This window comes from Eutrigla gurnardus (assembly GCF_963514095.1).
Source record: "Eutrigla gurnardus genome assembly, chromosome: 20".
In the NCBI taxonomy this organism is placed as follows: domain Eukaryota; kingdom Metazoa; phylum Chordata; class Actinopteri; order Perciformes; family Triglidae; genus Eutrigla; species Eutrigla gurnardus.
In genome coordinates, this window is record NC_139931.1 from 4,451,542 (window position 1) to 4,473,988 (window position 22,447).

Genomic DNA, 22,447 nt, shown 5'->3' on the forward strand with positions numbered 1-22,447 from the left:
CCTACACACACACACTCTCTCTCTCACTCACACTCACTCACACTCTCTCACACACACACACACACACACACACACACACACACACACACACACACACACACACACACACACACACACACACACACACACACACACACACATTCCAACACTGCCAGAGTAACATCTGCCACTAATGGACTCTTTCTTCCAGAGCTTTCCTCCTGGTACTTCATGAAACACGAGACAGAAGAGACAGCAAACGAAAAAAATACGTGACACAACAACACAACTGTAACACAACTATTCCACCTAACTTACTTTCAGATGTTACAGCAGAGTAAATTCGTTTTTTATTAGTGTTGTGTTTTAGCTCAATATGTCTGCAAAATAAAATGCACTTAATGGACAAGAAATGACTGTGACTTTGGATTTCATTTTTGACTTTGTTAATGTTGAAGCAACTGCAGCCTGTTTTACCACGGCTCTCCACTAGAGGCTGTCAAAGCGTTAAAACCACACCACCACACACCCATGAGGCCCCTTGGACTCCTCGAGATTCCACTCCTACCACCACCACATCAAGAGGCCTGTGCAAAAAAAATCAAAACCTGAATTAACAAACCTCAACCCGAACACTAACCCTAACCCCCCTAATCCTAACCACCTAACCCTAACCCCCCTAATCCTAACCACCTAACCCTAACCCCCTAATCCTAACCACCTAACCCTAACCCCCCTAATCCTAACCACCTAACCCTAACCCCCTAATCCTAACCACCTAACCCTAACACCTAACCCTAACACTAACCCGTTAACCCTAACCCCCTAATTCTAAGGGGGTTGTCGCTGACAGTGGTTAGTTGCGCCCCTGCTGGCAGGATGTTTCTGCAGACGATGTTCGAGAGTATGGAATTAATTTTTGTTGCTTGATTGATGACAACGGCCTTTCTTCCCTATTATGGCTGCTTCCTGTCTTCCACTATGAGGTGCTTTATTCTCTCTCACACACACAACCAGAAAACATGATTCGTTTATAAAATATGATGTAAGGTTATAGATTAAAATACCCAACTTTAGCTATAATTTAATGCATCAGTAATTCAAATCCAAGAAAATGTATATTCTAAGTACTTTTTAAGTACAATTTGCTGACAATACGTATGTACTGCAACTCATTTGAGAGCATGTTTTACTTTAAAAATTCTTCTTGCCATTTCATTTCAAGATGCTGCAACATCGAAGAGCTCCATATGATAACATCGAATCAGAGTGACCTTGAATGCATCAACACTAACATTCTTCATATTAGTCCATGCTTGTGATGGATGACTACATATGTATCCTAAGCTCTGCTTGCATGTTTTCTTTTTTTTGCAGTTTAATATTTTGATACGTTTCTTTTATTTAATGTGCAGAATTTCTTTTCACGACACAACAAAGTGTGCCTGTTTGTTATCTCAGAGAACGGAGGGTCCCGTTCTCGAGTCCCACATGGACTCAATGCCACAAACAGGCGTTTGCAGCTGCCGCCGGCCCCAAACAAGCCGATCTGCATACACCAACACGCACACAAACAAGAGCACGCACAGCTTCTCCAGCTCTTCATCAGGCAGCGTTGGCACGGCGCCCTGAGACGTCGGCACACAGCGCGGGCACAAAGGAGCGAAGGAAACCCCAGACAAAAAAAAAGAAGGAAAGAAAGACAAAAACAAAACAGAGAGAGGCTACAATAAGCACAGAGGAAGAAACAAAGCGGACGGCGGAGAGATAAAGAAGGACGAAAGAAAGCGTACCTCGTTTGTGATCCTCGCCACACAGGGAGAGCAGGAGAGATGCTGCTCTTGATTGCTACAGGGTCCACCTGCCTGTCTGCCTGTCTGTCTGTCGGCTGTCTGTCTGTCCTTCTGCCTGCCTGGATCTTTGTCTGTGTGTCTGTGCATTTGTCTGCCATCTGTACCTGTCTGTCTGGTGTCTCGTCTTTTCTATGTGCCTTTGTGTTATGCAGCTTTTCACATCTTAATCTGCAGTTTATTATTCTGTGGGACTGTCTGTCTGCCTGTCTGTCTGTCTGCCTGCCTGCCTGTCTGTCTGTCTGGATGTGTTTCTGCATCTGTCTGTGTTTGTTTGTCTGTCTTTACATGTATTTATTTTGTTTCTCACATTTTATGCATCCTTTGCTTTAGATCTGCCATATACTGTACAGATACAGTCTGCCTGTCTGTCTGCCCACCTGTCTGTCTGACTGCCTACAACCACACACACACACGCATACACCTGAAAGCACAGACAGACACACAACCCTTTTAAGCTCAATAGCATGAAATCAGTCGGGGGAAAGTGCGGGAGGAAACCCGGGCGGCGCAGGAAGCGGAGGCGAGAAAGGATGAGGGGGAGCCCGTGAACTTTAGCGGCCATCTTGGACACGCAGCAGTGCACGACAAGCCAAACGGGACAGAACACCTTTTGTTATGAAAGCACAAGAGATGCCCGGACTGTCCGGGCACCTCTTCTCTCCAAGGGTTTGGACACGAGCCAAATCGGGCATCCCACACACAGACTGGATTTCCTCTATTCAATCCCAGCATGCATTGGCACGGCGGCGAGTGACTGCAGTCACAACAGCAGAGCGGCAGACGAGATGGAGAGAGAGAGAGTGAGCGGGGAGGCTGGAGCTCTGCCAGATCTTCCCTTGTAGCCGGTTAATGAAGCAAGGAAAAGCTTGGACACACTTCAAGCGTCAACTTTCACAAGCGCATGCGAACACAGGAAGAAACCCGAGCCAGCACACGGAGAGCAGGCATACTGAACCAGTCTCTAATATTTATTAACATGTTCCCACCTCCCGCAGAAACAATACAACTAACGAGGCAAGCAGCCACCGACCTGCCGGGAGAGGGGACATCCTGTTCGTTTGACAGCTTCATTCATGTTTTAGGGCTTTTCTAGGTCCAAAGATGACATAAGGAAAAGTCATTCAGGCTTACCTGGCCTGTACGTGATGAGAGGACGGGAGGGGATGTTGTTGTGAGTCTTGTGGCTGACTGTCTGAGATCTAGGGATGATCTGGGTGGATGGGACACTAACACGCTGTCTGAAATAAAGGGTGGACGAGAGGAGGAAGTGAAGATGGAGAGATGACAACAAGCAGAGCAACAAAGTTACTTCAGGGACTATTAGTTCCTCAATTAATCTGTAATAACACATTAATAACCACGACATGGACCTCATCTCGTGGTTATTCTTCAAATTTGCCACAAACGTCCACCCAGACTCGAGGATGAACCGATTTGATTTTGGTGGTCAAAGGTCACTGTGACCTCACAAAACACGCTTTTGGCCTTAACTCAATAATTCATACGCTAATGATGACAGTTTCTCACAAAAGCATAAAATGACAACATTCATGACAGACATGGAAGTAAAAAGGTGTTAAAAATCATGTAGCAAAAATGAAAAGGGCTAGTTGGCTTTCACAGTTCAACATCCACGTTTGTTGCCCAATAAAAGCACATTCTCAAAGAATTGTTGACTTATTTGTTCAGAAATCAGAGAGTATATATAACAGCAGCAGAAATCATGTCACCCAGACAGGAAAGAAAACCAACATTTTATGGATATTTGATATTCTTTTTTTTTTATTTCCTTGAAAAACAGGAAAAATTAAACATTCTTCTCTTCAAATTATTTATCCATCCAGCAGTTATTAAATTAAACATTTAAAAAAAAAAAAGCGACAGAGGTTTAAATCATAAATATTCACAGTATGTTTCAAATAAATCACAAATAATCCTCTACGTGCACTCCTGTGCTTCTGTGTGAGGCAAATCAAATTACCGACTGACCTCTCGTCGAAATGTAAGATCGCAACTCGCAGGTTCATTACATGATCTACAGCCGGTGGCAGTCCTGAGTTCAGAGTGCAAACTCCTTGAACTTTAAACAATCCAAGGTTTAACATTTGCTTTCATTCACATTCATTTTCTCATATAGATATAGATATCATAAAGTGCTTTCCTTCACAATTTGTTTCATTTTGGATGATGCAGATTTGATATGAGATAGGTTAACATGATGCAGAAAGGATCCTGGGGAAAATAGAGTAAAGTTGAAAATAAAGGCACTTCTTGGACAGAAAAAGGAAAAACATCATTAAAGTAAATACATTTTCCTATGCGAGTCAAGATAACATAAGTGAGCAAAGCTTCGTGTGGTCTTCTTCCTCTTTCCACCTGTCGCCCGCCTCTCCGCCACTCTTCTCTTCCCTTCCATCGCTGCTTTGCTTTGACATCTTCCTGTGTTTGGGTTTCTTCCCCTCTCCGTCCTCCTGCAGCTCGGAGCCGGCTGGTCTCTTCTCCTTTTTCTGCTTCTCTTGTTTCTTCTTCCTCTCCTTTCGGCCGTCTTCCCTGCCGTTCTCCGAACTGACGCCGACTCCTTCCTCCAGCTCTCTCCTTCCCTCACACTCGTCGGCCTCATCCTCCCGCCGACCACCTCCGTCTCTCTTGCCTTCTTTTACCACCTGCTTTGGCATCCACACCTCCTTTTCAACCCTGCTGTCGTGTCTGGGCTTACCCAGCTCTGATCCTGAGGGGTTACCCTGGCTGTGAGAGAGGGGAGGGTGGTGGCTCCCTGCAGGTCTGTCTTTGTGTCTGTAGTTCCCTGATGGATCCTGGTGATGATGGGAGTAGCGGGGCTGGTCTTTGTCTTTACATTTCCAGTCCAGTGACATGTCCCTAGATGATTTGTGGGTATTTTGAACAGGCAGTTCGGTAGCTCTGCTTATTGTACGGCTTTCTCTGCTTCTGGCCCCGGAGGATTTCCTGACGGGACAGGGGGAACCTCCTCGCTGCCTGTCTCTCCTCTCTGAACCATGAGACGTGGAATGAGAGTAGGAGTGAGAGGAGGAGGAGGGATTCCTCGTTGGGGCACTGCTGTGCTCCCTCTCTCTCCTTTTCTCTTCCTCCCTCGTTCTCTCCTTTGATCTTTTGCTCTCTTTCTGTCTGTCCCTCTCCCTCCCTCTCTCTTCGTCCCTCCGTCTGTCCACCGCCATCCTTTTCTCCCCGTCCCTGTCTGTGCAGGAGACGCTGTCGTTTCTGTCTTTGCCACTAGAGGGAGCCACACTTCTGTGTGAACTGGAGAAGATGGGGGTTTTCTCTCTCTCCGTCGCTCTGGCCTCGTCTCTCTCCGTTTCCGCTGACCTCTCCCTCTTCTCTTCACTCTCTGCCTCCCTGTCGGTTGTTGCCTCTGCCGTCACAGACACGGACGGCGAAGGCAGTAACGTGGAGAGAGCATCCATTTGAACTTGGGTCACTCCTTCATCCCGTTCTTCTTTGGAGCGAGGGGCCTGAGAGAAAGTGAAATGGGACGGGACTGAGATGAGACATTTGTATTTATGAGCTCAAACAACATGTGCAATGTGGTGAGCTAAACATCATCTAAAATGATCTGCCCTCATTGACGTACCTGGATGAGGGCGACCTCGTCCTCTTGGTCTGCAGCTCTGTCCTGAGTGTATTCCTCCAGAGCTTTCACCACCGTCTGATGATCCTCATAGCTGCTGTATAGAACGTACACACACCAAATTAAAACACTCATCTCCACAGGAGGTACGCTTTAATGAAACACTAAGGTTTTTGAATGCTTCTACAAGTGGAACCCGTAGTGGAACCAGCTTTAAATCATTCTGACCTGCCATCGTCCATCGTGGTGTTTGGTCTGTCATGGCGGCTCTCGTTTCTGCTCCCCTGAGACTTGGACCTCACTGTGTCTTCTTCTTCTTCCTTCCTCAGGCTCCACATCACTCCCTCCATTGGGTCGTCCTTCGACATCGACTCCCCCGATGGGATTCCTATGTCTTCCTTGCGTGGGCTTCCTCCCTCGGCCCTCTCCTTCTGGGTAACTGTGAACAACTCTCCCATCGCTTGTCCTTCCTTTCCTTCACTCGCACTCCTCCTGTCGTCATTTGTCACCTCTTCTCCTTTGCTGGCCTCCATCCCGCCTCTTTTACTGTCCTCTTCTTCATCCACTGTGAGGGCGGTACGCCAGAAGTCAAAGTCCTCCTTTTCTCCCTCCTCTTTCTTTTTCTCCATTATCTCTCCCCAATCATCTCTGAAGGTAGCTTTCTCCCATTTCTGTTTTGCCTCTCCATCTGCTTTTAGATTTTCCTCAGACATACCCTCCACGTTTCTGCTGGATTCCTTTTCGTTTGCTTCAATTCCCGTCCCTCTGTTGAACGTTTCATCTCCATGAACAGCTTTCTCGGTCTCTTCCATAGTTTTTCCTGTGATGCTTTTTCCTTCCAGGCTTATGTTGATGCTGATCTTCTTCTGTGGTTTCACACTGATCCCTCCCTCCCAGATGTCCCTCTCTACCAGAGGGCATGATTTCCTCTCTTTTTTCTTCTCTGTTGTTGGCGTCTGTTTGTCAAACGGATTCGGGGATTCACTCTTGCGGGTTCTGGGGTCCAGTGAAGGTTTCGTTTTCAGGCCTTTTCTGTTTTCAGCCTGGAAATAACTTCTCTCTGTGTCCTCTCCTTTTCTTTTTCTATTCTTCTCTGATCTTGAATAAGAAGCTGTGCCGCCCCCAGGGCGTCTATCTGTATCCAGCTTGTCTGACTCTTTATTAGGCTTTTCTTTGTGCCGTCTCCCAGCATCATGCCTGGAGTCGGAGTATTTGCCTCTTCTCCATCCTTTCTTCATTTCCAAATCTCTTTGTTCTCTGCTTTTTCTTTCATAGTCTTTATCTAAATGTTCTTCTGGTTTGGTGAGTGGTTGGACTGGTTCTAAACCATCACTGGCTTTGTCCTTTGCTGGAGTGGCATCCTTGCAGGCATTTGGTCCAGTGTTGCGTCTCCTCTCGTCCTTCCTGCAGTCAGCCGGTGAGTTTGGGGATGAGGACTCCTCTCCTCTTCCTTCCTCGTGTTTCTTCACAGTGTTCAGATCAGGTTTTAAGGTGTCGGGGTTCTCCAGACTCTTCGTGATAAGCTGCTTGGCGTCTTTAGTTCCTTCTTGCAGGTCGTCGGAGGCTGTGGAGCGTCCACTGCTGGACGACTGAGACGGAGGGGACCGGCTGTCGTTGGACGAACGAGACGGCGAGGAGCGACTGTCACTGGACGAGCGGGATGGCGTGGAGCGGCTATCGCATGAAGAGCGAGACGGAGGGGAGCGGCTGTCACTGGATGACTGCGTAGGGGGGGAGCGGCCGTCCATCCGGGCCTTACGTCTACCTGGCAGGCGATCGCGAGAGTCCGAGTTAGAATGCGAGGGATGCCTGCTTCCGTCTCCCTCCCCCCACTGAGGAGGAGGAGGAGGGAGATTGAGGGGAAGAGGCAGCTGGTGGAAGTGGCCGACATAGCTGCTGAAGTATTTATCACACCACTCTTTGTACTCCCTGTTCCACTGCAGGTAGCGCTCTCTGTCCAGCTCCTGGCTGCTGCTTGGGTTTGCGTGCGGGGGATACAGCTGAGCAGCTAAAGTTCCCCCTGAGCCTCCCGCCTCCCTCTGGTAACGCTCCCCTCGCCTCCTGGAGTTGCAGCTGCTTGAAGCCGACTTCTTACTGTGGTGTCGACCGGGATGGCTGGGTTTACGGTGATCCGACGGTGACTTGCGCCTGGAATGGTAACCCACTTGAGGGGAGGATGACGAGGACGGCGTTGGGGAGCGTTTGTAACCGTAGCTGTAGGAGGAGCGAGCGCGGCTGTGGAAGTCTCTGCGGCGGGAGTAAGGTGAGTGGGGCCTGGAAAAAAAACAAGACATGTCAGACCTTAGAAAAAATAAGACAAAGGATTCTTACAGAATTTGAAAAAAAAGGGCTACAAATACCTTGATCTGCTTTGGGACCTGGACCGGGAACGGGACCTGGACCTGCTTGAAGAGCGAGAGTAGGAGCGAGAAGACTTGAACTTCAAGGACTTTGAATTAGAGCCGGAGGAGCGTCTGTGGGAAGATAGTCTGTGAGGTGACCTGAGTGACAGACAGAGGAGGTAGCAGGAGAGGGGAGGTTTGATATCAGTACATCGTCCTCATGTGACAACACTGCAGCTGTTACTCAAAGAAAGCAAAACAAGATCTGATAGTTCCCAAACAGCCATCTTTTTCCCATTGTAGCCTGGAAATTAAAGGCCAAGTCATATGATTTAAGACATTTTCAGCAACTTACAGATTCCCTCGTGGGTGTAAGTGCATGGAAACCTCACCTTTCCTTCTTTTTCTGATGCCCGTACCACTCATTGGGCATGAGGGCAGGGATGGAGGTCGAGGGGCACAGGGAAGAGATGGGGGCACCTTGGAGGTTTGGGAGTGTCCAGACGGGCGTAGGAGGCGGGTATCCAGGCGGGTAACCGCCGAGAGGCTGCTGAGCACTCAGGAATGTTTGGAAATGAGGCGTGGGAAAGAGAGGTGGAGGTGTCGCTGGATACGAAGAGGCGGCGGGAGGAAGCCGCTGGGTGTTGGATTCATTCCAGCCTCCAGTGGGACAACCTGAGGAGGAAGAGGAGCTGTGGGGGAAAGAGGAAGAGGATATCAGTCTTCAAACAGTGGGCAAATACAGACTAGAACCTGAACACACACACAAACACACTGACCTATCCCAGCACGTTGAGGGTCCGGAGGGTCTGGGGGCGGGGCCTGCGGATTCAGGGAACAAATGCTTTTATTTGTGTTGGCGTTGTTTAATGAATGGACAGAAAGAGGAAGTGCTTCTCACCTGAGGAGGCCGGCTCTACTGCTGAGGTCAAGTTAACCTGAGCAGATAAAACATCACAGCTTTCACACAGAGAAACTTTGCTGTATGAAGTTAAAGTGTGTGTGTGTGTGTGTGTGTGTGTGTGTGTGTGTCCTCACCAGTGGTATCAGCTGTGATGGAGCATCAGCAGGGTCTTTGGGTGGAACCGGTACAGACGGGTCGGCAGCAGCCGCCGAGTCCTCACACGTCTTTTCTTCAGCCTCTCTGAACAAGCAGCACATTCAACATCACGTGATTGTTTACTAGTTCTTCAACATTAAGTCCGTAGCGCCATATTTTGATTGCACAGTATTCAACTTCTGTGAGTACAGAAGGCTGTTCTGAACAATTTCAGACTGACACTTCCAAAAAAGATCACAATTATTTCATGTTGTTTCCCCAAATATCACTGTGATGCATTTTAGTATCAAGGAAAAATTCACAATATATTTTTCCCCATTAACATATGTTTCTGTTGTCAGATGTAATGAGTATGCTTATGTATGGATCTCTATAATACTACACGTCCAGCAGGAGTCTATAACTCCAGTGATAAAATAACTATGTCTGACAGAAATCAACAAATAAAAACCAAGCTGGAGTCTTAAAGATTTCTGCATATATTTTGCAAAAGCTCTGATTCGGGGCGAGCAAAAAGCTATTTTGGTCTGGTTGGAGGGCTGAGAAAGCCGAAGCGGAGAAATAAAGATGGGTTTACAAACTCAACCAGCTTAGTGTGTTCGTACTCCGACTCTAATTAATTTGTTCTGCTAAAGGCAGGGAGAGGCCTAATTATACTCACAACCATCACATCGACAGCAGCCGACAGACCGACGCGCTGTAAGAGCAGAATCAGACTCGCTGTCTGTTACAAACACAGATTTGTGTTAAGTGTCAGTTTGTTTTTCCTCTTAGATAATGTGAACTGGAGGAAACACGTTGAATGGATAATCCATAACGCCACAGATGATAAAGTTATGAGGCTATTTGTCTCTGCAATATGCAACTGCCTTAAAATTGTAATCCTTCAGATTTCAGTCCTGGCTGGTTTTGTAATCCCTGTGGTTACCGTGGTAACAGCCAGCGCGGTTTAATACTACTGTAAAAACTCTCCTTTGAGCATTTTGCTTCGTCAGAAATCAAACAGAAGGGGATCACAACTTCATAACTTTATGGTTCCACAACTATAAAGTTAGCCTGTCAGTCAGGTGAGGCAGCAGAGCGCCACACGTCATTTCACAGGTGTAAGTACTTGTCAGGTGTCTCCAGGTGGCTTTGCACAGGCTGCAGGGAAGTGCTCGGTGTGGTGGCAGAAGAGGCGGGGCCTGTTGCTGTGGGCGGAGCCCCACACACCTGAGGCAACGGTGGCGTCTCTGCAGCCGGTGAGCAGTGCAGAAGTGGGTCCTAGAGATGAGAATAAAGGGAAAACCTTGAGCAGAGAGAATTTACAATTACAAAGAATATATACACGTAACAATATAAATTGCAGTAAACATGCACATGAGTCACGCCTACACAGTGCTGCTCTTATTTCTGATGAAACACAACATTAAGGGCTTTACCAGCTGGCTGTGGGTTGGCAGGTGAGGCTTCTGCGGTTGGCTCTGCACTGTGAGAGGGGGCGGGGGCGGGACGGGACTCGCCGCCGGCGTTGGGTTTTGGGACTGGGAGGCGCCACACCCTCTTCTCAGACTTTTAGCGTTGCCTCGCTCCTTCTTAAAATTGTCCACAGCCTGGCTTGGGAGAAGCAGACAGACAGACAACTGAATCATGCAGCATTTCTATACTGAAGTTAAAAACAATGAAATGCTTCTGGACGATTTAAGGATCAAATAGAAATACACAAAAAAGTTAATTCTCTCCATTCTTGACATGAATACACATTTTCCTTCCAACTGTCAATTCACCTGTCGGAGGAATTTGTTGGCTATCAGGGTGTCGGGTGAGACATCTGATTGGCTGCAAGTGGGGCAGACGTGTTCGTCTGAATCCAGTAAAGCACCGCGAATACCTGAGGAAGAGTGAATGAAATGTAAATGGCTTTAAAGAAGTGTACATACTGTACGTTTATTTGGATGGGTGTGAGTGTGTCAGACACTCACAGTCATCACAGTAGCTGTTTCCACAGCAGGGTATGACCACAGCGTCACTCAGCAGGTTATGACAGATCAGACAGAGGAGTTCTTCAGGTACAGGATCCTCCTCCTCTTCTGGCTTCGGCTCCTCCTGTAAGACGAACGGAGGCCTCTCCTTCTTGCCGACGGCGTACGCCGCACTACGCACAGACAATACACACATTAAAAATTCAGATGTGCTTTTTAGTTTATCATACATCCTCCTATGTCTTGAATAGGCCTCTCTTAAACCCTGGATATCATCTTTAAAGGAACAGTTCGATATGTTGGGGAATGCACTGCCAAGAGTTAGATGAAAAGATTGACACCACTCTGTTTGTGTTGACTAATTTACAGGCAGCTTAGTTTAGCTTAGCATGCTGGAAATACCGGAAACAAGATAGCATGTTAATGTGTGAACTTCAGGCGTGCTGGTCGATGGAATTCGTCACCTCAGGGCCAGCTGTTGCCCTTGTTTTCATTCCCTTCGCCGTTTCCCCAACATGTCAAACCATTCCTTCACAACAAAACGTTCCGACTCTTTTGTCTCACATGTCTATGGAAGGAATCGCGTAACGTCCACAGCTGGTCAGCATGGCTCCCTTTGTGTTGGGATCGTCCACCTCCACCATGAAGGAACGAGGGATACCTGTGCTCTTCTTTATTCTCACAGGGGCTTCGAAGTTTTTATCCTGCTGTTGGACACACAGATGTCCACATTTTCGGACAGGCTTGTCGGCACTCACAGGACAAATAGGTCAGGAATGTAAAGACTCACTAAGAGTCACCACATGTTCTGATCTTACCCCGCTGGTGGGACAGTTCCTGATGTGATGTCCAGTATTCCCACATCGATAACAGGTGTAGTTCGCAGGAAGTACAGTCCCAAACTTCTTGTTGTAACTACAGAGACAATAAGACGAGGTCAGATGATGAAGGAAAATGTGTCTGAATGATTACGGAGTGAAGTAAAATACATTTTTTACTCACTTCATGGAGTCGTAGGTGCACTGATTCATCATAACTTTGATTTTGTCCTCCTCCGTTCCTTCCACATCTGCCAGGTTAGCCATCTGCATGTTCACACGCATGTATATGAGTGTGACGGACGCAGAGATGCTGTCGCACGTCCAGCATTAATATGAATAATTAACAAACACTAGGAAGGAGAGAGTATACCTTGGAGAAGAGGGGTACGGCTCTGGAAGAATTCTGGTCGTCCATCTGTTAGAATTAAACACATCATCAGTTCCACTGATTCACGACGAGCTTCCAGGTTTCATGTCTTGGGGGAAAAATATTTCGAGAGATCTAAACTTGAAAAAGAAACTTTAAAAAAGTGAATTTTTGCTCCAAAACAAGACCTCTTGTCCTTCTACCCCCGGTACCATTGGTGACAGATTAGTGCAGCAACTGCTGTATTGTCACATCTTCACTTTAAAAAACACCAGCATCCAGCAGTGATTTTCATACTGAGGGGATCAAACATTTACGTTCTCATCCTGGTTTACAGCCTCAGTATCTCCCCGTCTCTTCTCATAAACTTGCTACCATGAAAATGAAGAAAACAATAGAACGCCCCACTGGGATTTTTCACCTGCCAGGTCAGCGTTTTGCGGAATAAAAACATCTCTGCTGTGATCACATCACGTCTACCTCGGTGCCTCGTATCACCTAAATCGGTGTCTTGTTTCCGTGCACCTGTTCTTGTTTGTCCCTGTTCTCTGCTGGAGTAGAAAACAACATGTGTGACAGACACTGTTGGTCCCATGATATCTGACTATTTAAAATAAGAAATAAACACACATTAGTGTGTCGGCATCATTCTCTCCAGTCAAGTCAAACATATAATCAATACATAACAAGGCTTCATATAAATGACTTTATTGGCAGAAAAACACAAAACAAAAAAAAGGTTTGTTTAGTCCAACAAAGTACTAAGAGGAGTGGGCAGACACTTCTACTGAGAAACCAAAGAGAAAATCAGGTCAGTGCACTAATTCAAGTAAAAGCTTTTTTGAGATGTGTTTAGTTTACAGGATCATAAAACAGAACGGACACCGACAGTAAATCCAGCATTAAATAACAATGGTTGGTTACTGAGGAGGAGGTTTATTTGCTCCTACATTAAAGCTGTAAATCAAACCCTTTTTTAAATGGGTGGTAAGGGAGGGTACAGCAGTCAACAGTTTGTATTTCAAAGTCCAAACGCTTCCAAGACATTCATTTCTTCACTGGATTTGAAGAGATTAGATTTTCCTGAGACTAAATTATTCATTTTGACACATGCAATATTATGGTTGATGGACTCCAATCCTATCTGAGGACTGGATACGATCCAATATGAATTTAAAAACTGATTTTTATGTAACAGACAAACTCAGACATTAAAGAGACTACTAGCAGTTCATACCAGAACAGTTGGGTTTATCAACTGTGGATAGCTGGCCTGCATGATAATGTCCGACCCGCCCGAGCAGCTCCCACCACCCACCAGATACTGAATCATCATCTAGTGACACAGCACTTTGTTAAACCATCAGCTGAGTGCTTCATTAGAGGGAACATATACAAATATACCTGGTTAAATTGAAAACATATAAAATATGATTTATCAAAGAGCAGCAGCTTCCTCACATTCTGAGAAAACACTGCTTCCTCTTTGCAACAGGAAGTTAAGCTGCAATAGAGGAAATCTTTCGATGATTGATTTCATTTGTTTAAACCACAACAAACCAAAGCACACACTCAGCTAATGTTGACACACAGCTCTCACACACAGCCACGTTACCGACGTGTGTGTGTGTGTGTGTGTAGTGATGCGGTGAGATTTGGTTACGTACTGCTTTGAAGGCTCCGAAGGTGTGGTGAGTCTGGACGTCGGTTCGTTCACTGAAACAGAAAAAGAAAAGGACTGAAATGAACAAGTAAAAAATATAAATAACAACCACACATGAAATGAAAACCAGCCTTGAATAGGAAACTATGTTTCTGCCTCGTCTATCGGCTCTTCAGGTGGTGATTTCCTACATTACCCAGAATGCCCCAACAGCCGATATGACCTTGTTTCACTGAGCTGTGAGTCAAGCATGTCTGCTCAGTGTGGAAGAAACCCTCACTCTCTAAAACGGGCGTTTTATTCTGCGTCATAGCAGCGTCAAGACCTCGACATCTGACCCGGTCAACTGCCAGTTATGATCACTCGCAACCGTTTTTGTGTTCACAGCGACTCATTCCTTTGGCTTGAGTTTAACGTTTGATGTCAAGTTTAATGTAAACGCCGTTAAAATGAGCGGAAAGCGAAGGCTTACTGGGAAGCCCTTTGAAGCCGAGCGGCGGCCGGGCTGCTTGTGCAGGTGGAGAATTGATTTCGCTGCGTTTAATCTTGTGGCGCAGCGTCGCGGTACTCTTCGGCCCTCATTCCTCCCCAGCCCCGTCTGCATGGTGCTGACGGGGCTAATCACATGACCGCCACTCTGTTCCAGTGAGGTCTTTTCCTGCTCTCCGTGCATAAAGCCCACCCCAGTGCGGGTTGTCCCATCTAAGCCTGACTAATATCTGGGTAATCCCCGTGAACGTACTCTTTGCTTCTGCTCGTTTCCTGCGAGCGCGTTCTCATGGAGGGGCAAAAACCCTCCTGAATGAGTTTAGAATCTACATTTATTGTCAAGTATGTGATGTGTGGCCTTTAAAATCAAAATATGTGTATTTAAGACAATTATTTAGAATAATTTTCTTATTGATTGATGACTGGGAGGCCTTGTTAGCTCACCTTTTGCTTTACTACAACTGTTGAATATTTCCTTTCATGTTTATATTAAAATGACCGATTGTCGAACTCTTAAGGTGGACTTGTCAGAGGGGGTTTTAGACTTTGCAGTCGCGTGGATATCAACACTAATAACAGTGCAGGGATTCAGCTGCAGTATATACCAAAAACACTTACATTTTGCGGGTCTTGCTGGCCTTTACCCCGATGATCGGGATTCTCCTGACGATGACAGACGAGCCTTTGGGGATCGAACATTCATCATCCTCGTAATCTGAGAGCAAGAAATGGCTAAAGTTTAACCTCTTAATGATCACACTAAATGACCCCTGTGTGGTAAATATCAGATCAGACATCCCTTTTTCAGGGTTATTGAGCAATAACATCTGTACAGACTGTACAGTTTTACACAGCTAGCAAGAATGATTTCATTTCAGGCCTCAAGTCTTGACTTGACGAATCTACAGCTGCAACTGATGAATATTTTCATTCATCTGCTGATTATGTTCTTTATTCATGGGTTGATCGTTCAGTCCGTGGTGCTTTCAGTTGGCTTGTTTTGTCCGACAAAACCCACCAAAATATTCAGTTTTTTACTGTCATAGAGGCTGGAACCTGAGAATTATTTGCAAAAAAAAAATGACTCAAACAATTAAGTGGCTCTAAATTAGTTGCTGATCAACCAAACTGTTTCATCCCCGGATTAATTAATTATACATTTAGTTAATTCCACTGTGTGAATCTAATCCAAATCTAATGCAGCAGATCAAGTATTCCGTCTGAAGTGACGCAAAACACTTTAAATGTGGATTTGCATTCCTTAAAACCAGACTTGACATTAAATTTGCACTGTTAGTTTGACTGTAAGCCTTCCTATAAGGCATTGATACTCTGTGAACTCTGTGAACTCTTACATGGCACGGGCTGTATGGAAATCCTCACATGGAGCTTATCTGCAGGACTGACACACCCTTAGGTGATACAATCACTCATGTGTGATTATTATGTCTGATCTCTTTGTCTTTTGATTTAGTGCACTGATTGTTTTCATCCATATATATGTGTATATATGTGTGTGTGGTTGGACTATAATCTTATGGGCATGACTAGGCCTGTGCTCCCACCCTGCCTTTGCTATTTTTACCCCCACACCTCCTCTCCTAGGACTTCCACACAAGCATGGCACTGGCTGGGCTGATCCACCACCACCAGGCCGTCTGAGTGAGGGCGAGAGGCGTTAAAGCAGCAGGAATGTGGACCCATTCATTACACCTCTTTTGTTCTTGCTTGACTTTTTCTGGACCCACCACCACCACCACGTCAAGCTGAAAGAGGTGACGCAACACTCTCCCCAGCCAGCTGTCAAACCCGCACCACGTGTTTTCTTCCAAAGTTCAAACTGTCAGAATAAACACACTCTTATCAGCACAACACACACACACACACATATGCTGGGGGGTGTCTTGCATTTACCTTCCTTGTTCTGCGCGTTTGTGATCCGCAGGTCGCAGTCCCCGGCTCGGAGCTTCTCCCTGTCCATGATCTGCCTCTTCAGGTCCCGCAGCGTGACGTGCGGGCCGTCAAAGACCACCGTGTCGTAGCTGAGTTTGGAGGAGAATTTATAATGGACGTGAGTCATGGTGAAGTGGAAACAAACACAGCCGCTTCTCTCCTCTCGTCGTGTGCTGTCAGGGTGGGGGGGACAGACAGGTTGTCTGCGGCGAGGCAACACCTGTACACCGCGGCGGTTGCTATGGGAGTTGCGAAGTCAGCTAACGTTTAACTAGCTGGCCGTTAGCTGCCGTCCCTCCGCCTGGCTAACAAGCTAGGCACGTTAATTAACACCCGTCCGCCGGTTAAAGTGGCGTTGACGCGGTTGACATCTCCCGGCGTGTGGCGGAGAAGCAGCGGACACTCGAACCGAAGCGAAGCCCCCCTTCCTCCGGTCAACTTTCGAGTCTAATTTAAACTTTTTAACTCCTGCCGGCGGAACAGCGACCGACCCCGGAACGCTCGGCTGACAGAAACCACCAGCTGTTTCCACAGAGGCAACGGCTCGTCAGCAGAGTGCGCGAGGACCGTCTGATGCTGCGTTCACGTGACCCCCGCGCGCTCCAACTTTCGACCGTCGAACTTACAATCGTAATGTTGCAAACTCATGCTGCCCTGTAAACGCTTGATAGGGATTGTAGATGCATTATTTTATTTTTTTAAACATTGTTTGTGTGCTTTAATAAACTGTTGATGTGGATACAAAGTATTTATTAGGAAATTTGTGGGGTTTTTTTTCGCTATCTGATTTTTTTTTTTTTTTTATTTATACTTTGAAATGTTTGTCAGCAGATTTCGTATTAATTAGTTAAAGCTAAAGTGACGTAACGTGACGAAGAAATGCAATTTAAGGGTGTAACAATAAAAAGTTTCCAACGGAAAATAAGAATAATTTAACCTGCCGAACAATAACATATTACCGAGTATTATATACAAGAGGAAAATATACATATATATATAACTACAAACATCTGCGGTAATGTCTAAACAACATACAGTATGTATATCTTTTTGCCCATCAAATTTACGATTTAGACATTTACAAATTTCCGTCCTGCACCTGAAGGCACCATCTTGCCTCCACGCGCAGAGCAGTGCACCTGTTTGGGCTCAGGGGACAACCGGCTGGCTGCCTGAAAACAAGACCACATTTACACCTAATAAAGGTTGAATCATTGGTTTAGTCCACTTCCTCTGTTGGAGATGAGACAACATGATTTTTCTTCTTTTCTTTTCTTTTGTTTTTAACTGTATTTTAGTCCCAGAGGGAGTCGACATCTAAAGCAGCTGGATGTGATTCAGGACCACAGAAGACTACCTAAAAAAAACAATCAAATGATTATTACACTTTTTTTTTTAAATGCATTCATTCATTCATTCATTTTCAACTGTATGGTTGACCGCCGTCCGTTTAGTGTCCACAAGATGGAGACAAAGTACCGTTTATGATGCTGATGTGTTCACGTACTGCAGCGTCAGGATGTTCATATCTGGCCCTAACATTGGTGAAACATGCTTCATCATGAAATAAAGTCATGTGATGTTAGACTGAAGATTAGATGCAAACCTCCCCTCTCCGACCAGGTTCCTCTCCAGACAACGAGGAGGCCACTAAGAGTGTGTGTGTGTGTGTGTGTGTGTGTGTGTGTGTGTGTGTGTGTGTGTGTGTGTGTGTGTGTGTGTGTGTGTGTGTGTGTGTGTGTGTGTGATTGTGAAGCCACAAACTAATGTTCCCAATCATTATATAAATCCATCATACACTAATTTGGTTTAATCTTATTTGGACCGCTTAAAATGGCAATTATTCATATCAACAATGGCATTATTAACGATTAAACCCAGAAATAACATTCAATTACATTCTTCACTATGGTAAATTCCTTTTTGATATCGATTGTTGAAGGTAATAATTTGATATATTTTGTGAAAGATGCTTATTAGCCTTCTGGCAGAGAAAACATATACCAGTAATATGTTTGTACTGTAAATATGTAGCTACAGCTGGTGAGCTTATCCTCCAGAAACAAGGAAATAGATAGTAGGTTACAAAATCCACCTACCAGCCCCGCCAAAGCTTACTAATTAAAATCTTATATTTCTTTTGTTTAATCTCTACATAAAAGCGTTAAATTAATTGTTTTATCTGCAGTATTCACCCGATTGGGCTGTATCCAGGCAACTAAAGTTACTCCTCCCAACCAAGAGACAGGCTGTGTCCCCAAATCACTCCCTATTTACTATACGAGCTGCTATACTGCAGCATATTTACTGTCCTCTATGTTTATTAATGAGCTTCAGAGGTGCTGGTATGGTGGATTCAGTTACCTTGAGACGGTGCCAGGTTTTTGCTGCGTGTCCATTCGTTATATGCTAAGCTAAGCTAAGTGGCTGCTGGCTGTGGGCCCGCCATACCCTACACGAGATCCTGTCTTGTCATCTAAAAAAATGACTTGCTCACACAATGAAACTGCATTGTGAATTACGTTTTCCTGAGACATTTGTTGTATTTTGTCGTGCAGGTAAACGACATATGGAGGAGGTGGTGCTTTCACCCTGGAGACCCCTGTTCATGTCAGCCAAATACGTTTGTTGTCTTGTTTTATACTAGTTTTGTGGCCTAAACCTAACTCATTTCACTTATTTATTTATTGATAGGACCGTGCACATTGATTGACATTTCTGTAAATGTGCCATATCAGTGTTCGCCAGCAGGCTAATTGTCAACTCCTTTGGCGAGATGTTAAACTGACCACAAAATGACTAGAAAACATATAATAAACAATACACAACAGACAACATAGGTAGAGCAAGTCGACAATTGACTGACTCCATGCATGCTACTATGCATTTTATATATTTTTTCTCCCACATAATGTAATTGAGGGTGCATTTTAGTGTACTTTTTTTATAGGAGACATGGTTGGCCATACAGAAAATAAGGGTATTTCCCCTATTCCTTTAGTCAAAACTGGACTAGATTTGTGATAGGCTATGAATAAATTAAAACACCACATCAAAGAAAAACATAATTGAAGCTGTATGTGTTGCCACAGACTCGTGTCTTTGCGCCTCGAAGAGATAAAGCAGAAAACGTCGACCCCTGTAGTCGCCGACACACTCATCTTGTGGGAAGGTGGCGAGGGATGCGTGCGAGGGGACAAGGAAGACAAGGAAGCGAGGAAACGAGGTGTCCAGGCGAGGAGCTCAGGAAGCAGGAGAATCTTCTCTGACTCACACACGGTGGAGCGAGAAACAGAGGTTTACCGAGGGTTGCAAGCCGATTGGTCGGATTCAGGAAAAGTGGAGGGAGAGGAGCGTTTTGAGTCTTCGGCTCCTCTGCTCTGGCTCTCTCTCTCTCCTCTCTCAGAGGAGGGATTTGCCCTATCTTCCCTGGCTTAGCGCACCATTGTGAAAGCAGTGGGAGGATGGAGAGATGCAGAAGGAGAGAGAGAGAGGGAGAGAGAGGGAGAGGATGAAAGGGAAACAGCTGCTGCCTTTAAACTGATGTTCTTCTTATCGTGATATGATACAGGACATGTTCAGTGACTCAGTCATCAAAGAGCTGCTTGGAAACAATTATATCTTCAGCTTTGTGTGTGTGTGTGTGTGTGTGTGTGTGTGTGTGTGGATGGTAAATGACGCATTTTAGGGCGAGTAGCTATATTACAGTGTTCATGTATCTTTGGAGGCCCATTTTCTGCCAGAGGAAGAGAAAATAGACAAAAATTAAAAACTACCCAATAGTTGAACAAAATTAACTTGACTCACTGCTCGATGTTTCATGTTGAAATCCAAACTAGTAGAAACATGGTTGAATATCTTTTATTCGACAAGTGAACAAACATTCAAATATGTAACTAATACGTTTCCAGAGCTGAGAGGATGCTCATTTGGCCAACGGAGAGATTTCAGTCTCCAGTCAAAAGCACAAAGTAGCTTGTTTTTAGGCACATTAGTCACATCATTTTTACCATTTTTACTGGAAACATTACTAACAGGATGACTAACAGCTTTAAAGACTTGTGTTTTTCCATATTGTGGCTGCAGAGCCAGCAGATCAATGGGTGACTAACTACCTTTTCCTTGTGTTCTTCATCCTCCTCTCCCTCTCTTGTTCCCTAGCATCTCTGACTCCCCCCAACGCTTCCTTCTCCTCTGCTCGTTCTTTCTCCCATCCTCCCATCCTCCTTTCCTTTCCTTTCCTCCCCTCCTCCCATCGCCCCCTCCTCCCCTCCTCCCATCGCCCCCTCCTCCCTTCCTCCCATCGCCCCCTCCGCCCTTCCTCCCATCCTCCCATCCTCCCATCCTCCTCTCTTCGTCCCATCCTCCCTTCCTCCCTTCCTCCCATCCTCCCATCGTCCTTTTCTCCCTTCCTCCCCTCCTCCTTTCCTCCCCTCCTCCCATCGTCCTCTCCTCCCATCCTCCCATCCTCCTTTCCTTTCCTCCCCTCCTCCCATCGCCCCCTCCTCCCTTCCTCCTTTCCTCCCATCCTCCCATCCTCCTTTCCTTTCCTCCCCTCCTCCCATCGCCCCCTCCTCCCTTCCTCCCATCCTCCCTTCCTCCTTTCCTCCCCTCCTCCCATCGCCCCCTCCTCCCTTCCTCCCATCCTCCCATCCTCCCTTCCTCCCTTCCTCCCTTCCTCCCATCCTCCCTTCCTCCCCTCCTCCCATCCTCCCCTCCACCTTACACTCTCTCCTTCTTGTCTTTCTGCTTGAGCAGCGTTCACAGCTCCGAGGCCTTTTTTTTCACACTACAGATGGCCATAGTGTTACTCCACTCAAGGCACACACACACACACACACACACACACACACACACACACACACACACACACACACACACACACACACACACACACACACACACACACACACACACACACACACAAACACACCCACACACACAGTCGTGCTTTCCTGACTTTTGGGGACATTGACTTACATTCATTTCCTGGAGACACCAAATGCGAAGGATCATTTGAACCCCAAACAAGCAATTTTGTTGGGATTTAATTGCAACGAAGGGATAAAAGGGATGCCGAAATAACAACATAATGACGGCAATATGTAAAAAGTGCAAAGCCATGCTTTGCTAGGTTTGTCTGCAAGACGATAAGCAAACAACTTTAAAAATGCTCGTTTTCTGAAGGGAGTTTGTATCTAACACTGTAGCCGCTCCATAAACATTTAAAATCACATCATATAGGCATAAATACGGCATCGACCTTGTTGTTTGCACCAAAGACCGTCTCTGGTTTATACATTGTTGGGTCTCTGTATTACTGTAATGTGAGGAAAGATTTGTTTCGTGTTTGGTGTGAACGCACCTTTAACCTTAACCATAACCAGCCTTAACCGAACTCTGACCTTAAACAAGTCTGCACCCTCAAATGTAATGACGTGCTGTTGTCCCCATTTTGTCCTAAAAAACAAACCTCTCACACACACACACACACACACACACACACACACACACACACACACACACTTATACGTCAATGACAACGGAGAGTGCTCTTCTCTCTCTCAGTTTGCCCTTCTCAGAGAGCAGAAGTGTCTCTTGTCCTCAAAAACTCAACTTGCAAAAGATTTGATAGATAGATAGATAGATAGATAGATAGATAGATAGATAGATAGATAGATAGATAGATAGATAGATAGATAATTAGGACATCAAAGCTGGCAGTGACTCTCCCTCAGAGCCTCATTCGGTGACAAACAGCTGTTCTAGCAGCATCCAACTGGGACACAAACACACAAACTTGTGTTTGTGGGGAACACGAGCGCGCCGCTTGCTGTTTGTGTCTTTGATGCTTCAGTTTGAGGTGATCTTCTATCGGACTAAATAACATCAACGCTTTTGACGGCGTTCACCTTCAGAGCAAATTTTCACAAATTCCTGTTATTTTTAGAGCGCTGAGAGGTAAGACATTACTGTCTGTTGTACAGCACTATAAAATAATCTGATGTGGGGTTCCTGCTGGGAAATGCTCAGTGTCTTTTATGGGCTATTAGCATAAGGGGCCATTTTCTCTTATTGAGCCAATGGAGCTGAAGAAAGCAATTACTACAGTACCATATTGCTGGATGGGAGGGTGGGGTTTCAAAACAGAAAAATGTGGCGGAGGAGGAAAATGGCTTAGAGGATCAGCAGAGAGAGAGAGTCAGGGTGAAAGAGGGGGGCAGGAAAATGGGAAAAAAATGAAACGTGGGCGATGGTCACAATATCTCCATGCGACAGAGAAGAGATGAGCGGCAGCAGAGATTGAGCGACAAAAGGCCACACATAAAGGCAGTTAAGATTAACAAAAGCAGAG

The 22,447-nt window shown here is 45.7% G+C and overlaps 1 protein-coding gene across 3 annotated transcripts; it reads right to left on the bottom strand.

Annotated features, from left to right (window-relative positions):
- Positions 1–3,591: 3,591 nt before the first annotated feature.
- On the bottom strand, positions 3,592–16,744 carry LOC311031172 (uncharacterized protein). 3 transcript variants are annotated; one of them, XM_084037317.1, is made up of 19 exons: positions 16,054–16,744; positions 14,758–14,854; positions 13,655–13,703; positions 11,991–12,035; positions 11,802–11,884; positions 11,618–11,714; positions 11,364–11,503; positions 10,800–10,972; positions 10,605–10,708; positions 10,260–10,430; positions 9,950–10,101; positions 8,817–8,922; positions 8,680–8,716; positions 8,558–8,600; positions 8,171–8,470; positions 7,797–7,937; positions 5,665–7,710; positions 5,440–5,533; positions 3,592–5,320 (listed from the first exon to the last, which is right to left on the bottom strand). In XM_084037317.1, exons 1-19 carry the CDS (start codon positions 16,217–16,219, stop codon positions 4,157–4,159), a joined length of 5,208 nt encoding a protein of 1,735 aa, XP_083893443.1. In that variant the 5' UTR covers positions 16,220–16,744; the 3' UTR covers positions 3,592–4,156. The 3 variants fall into 3 exon arrangements, with proteins under 3 accessions (XP_083893443.1, XP_083893444.1, XP_083893442.1); XM_084037318.1 differs by having other exon boundaries at positions 5,440–5,530; positions 11,364–11,506; XM_084037316.1 differs by having other exon boundaries at positions 11,364–11,506.
- Positions 16,745–22,447: the final 5,703 nt, after the last annotated feature.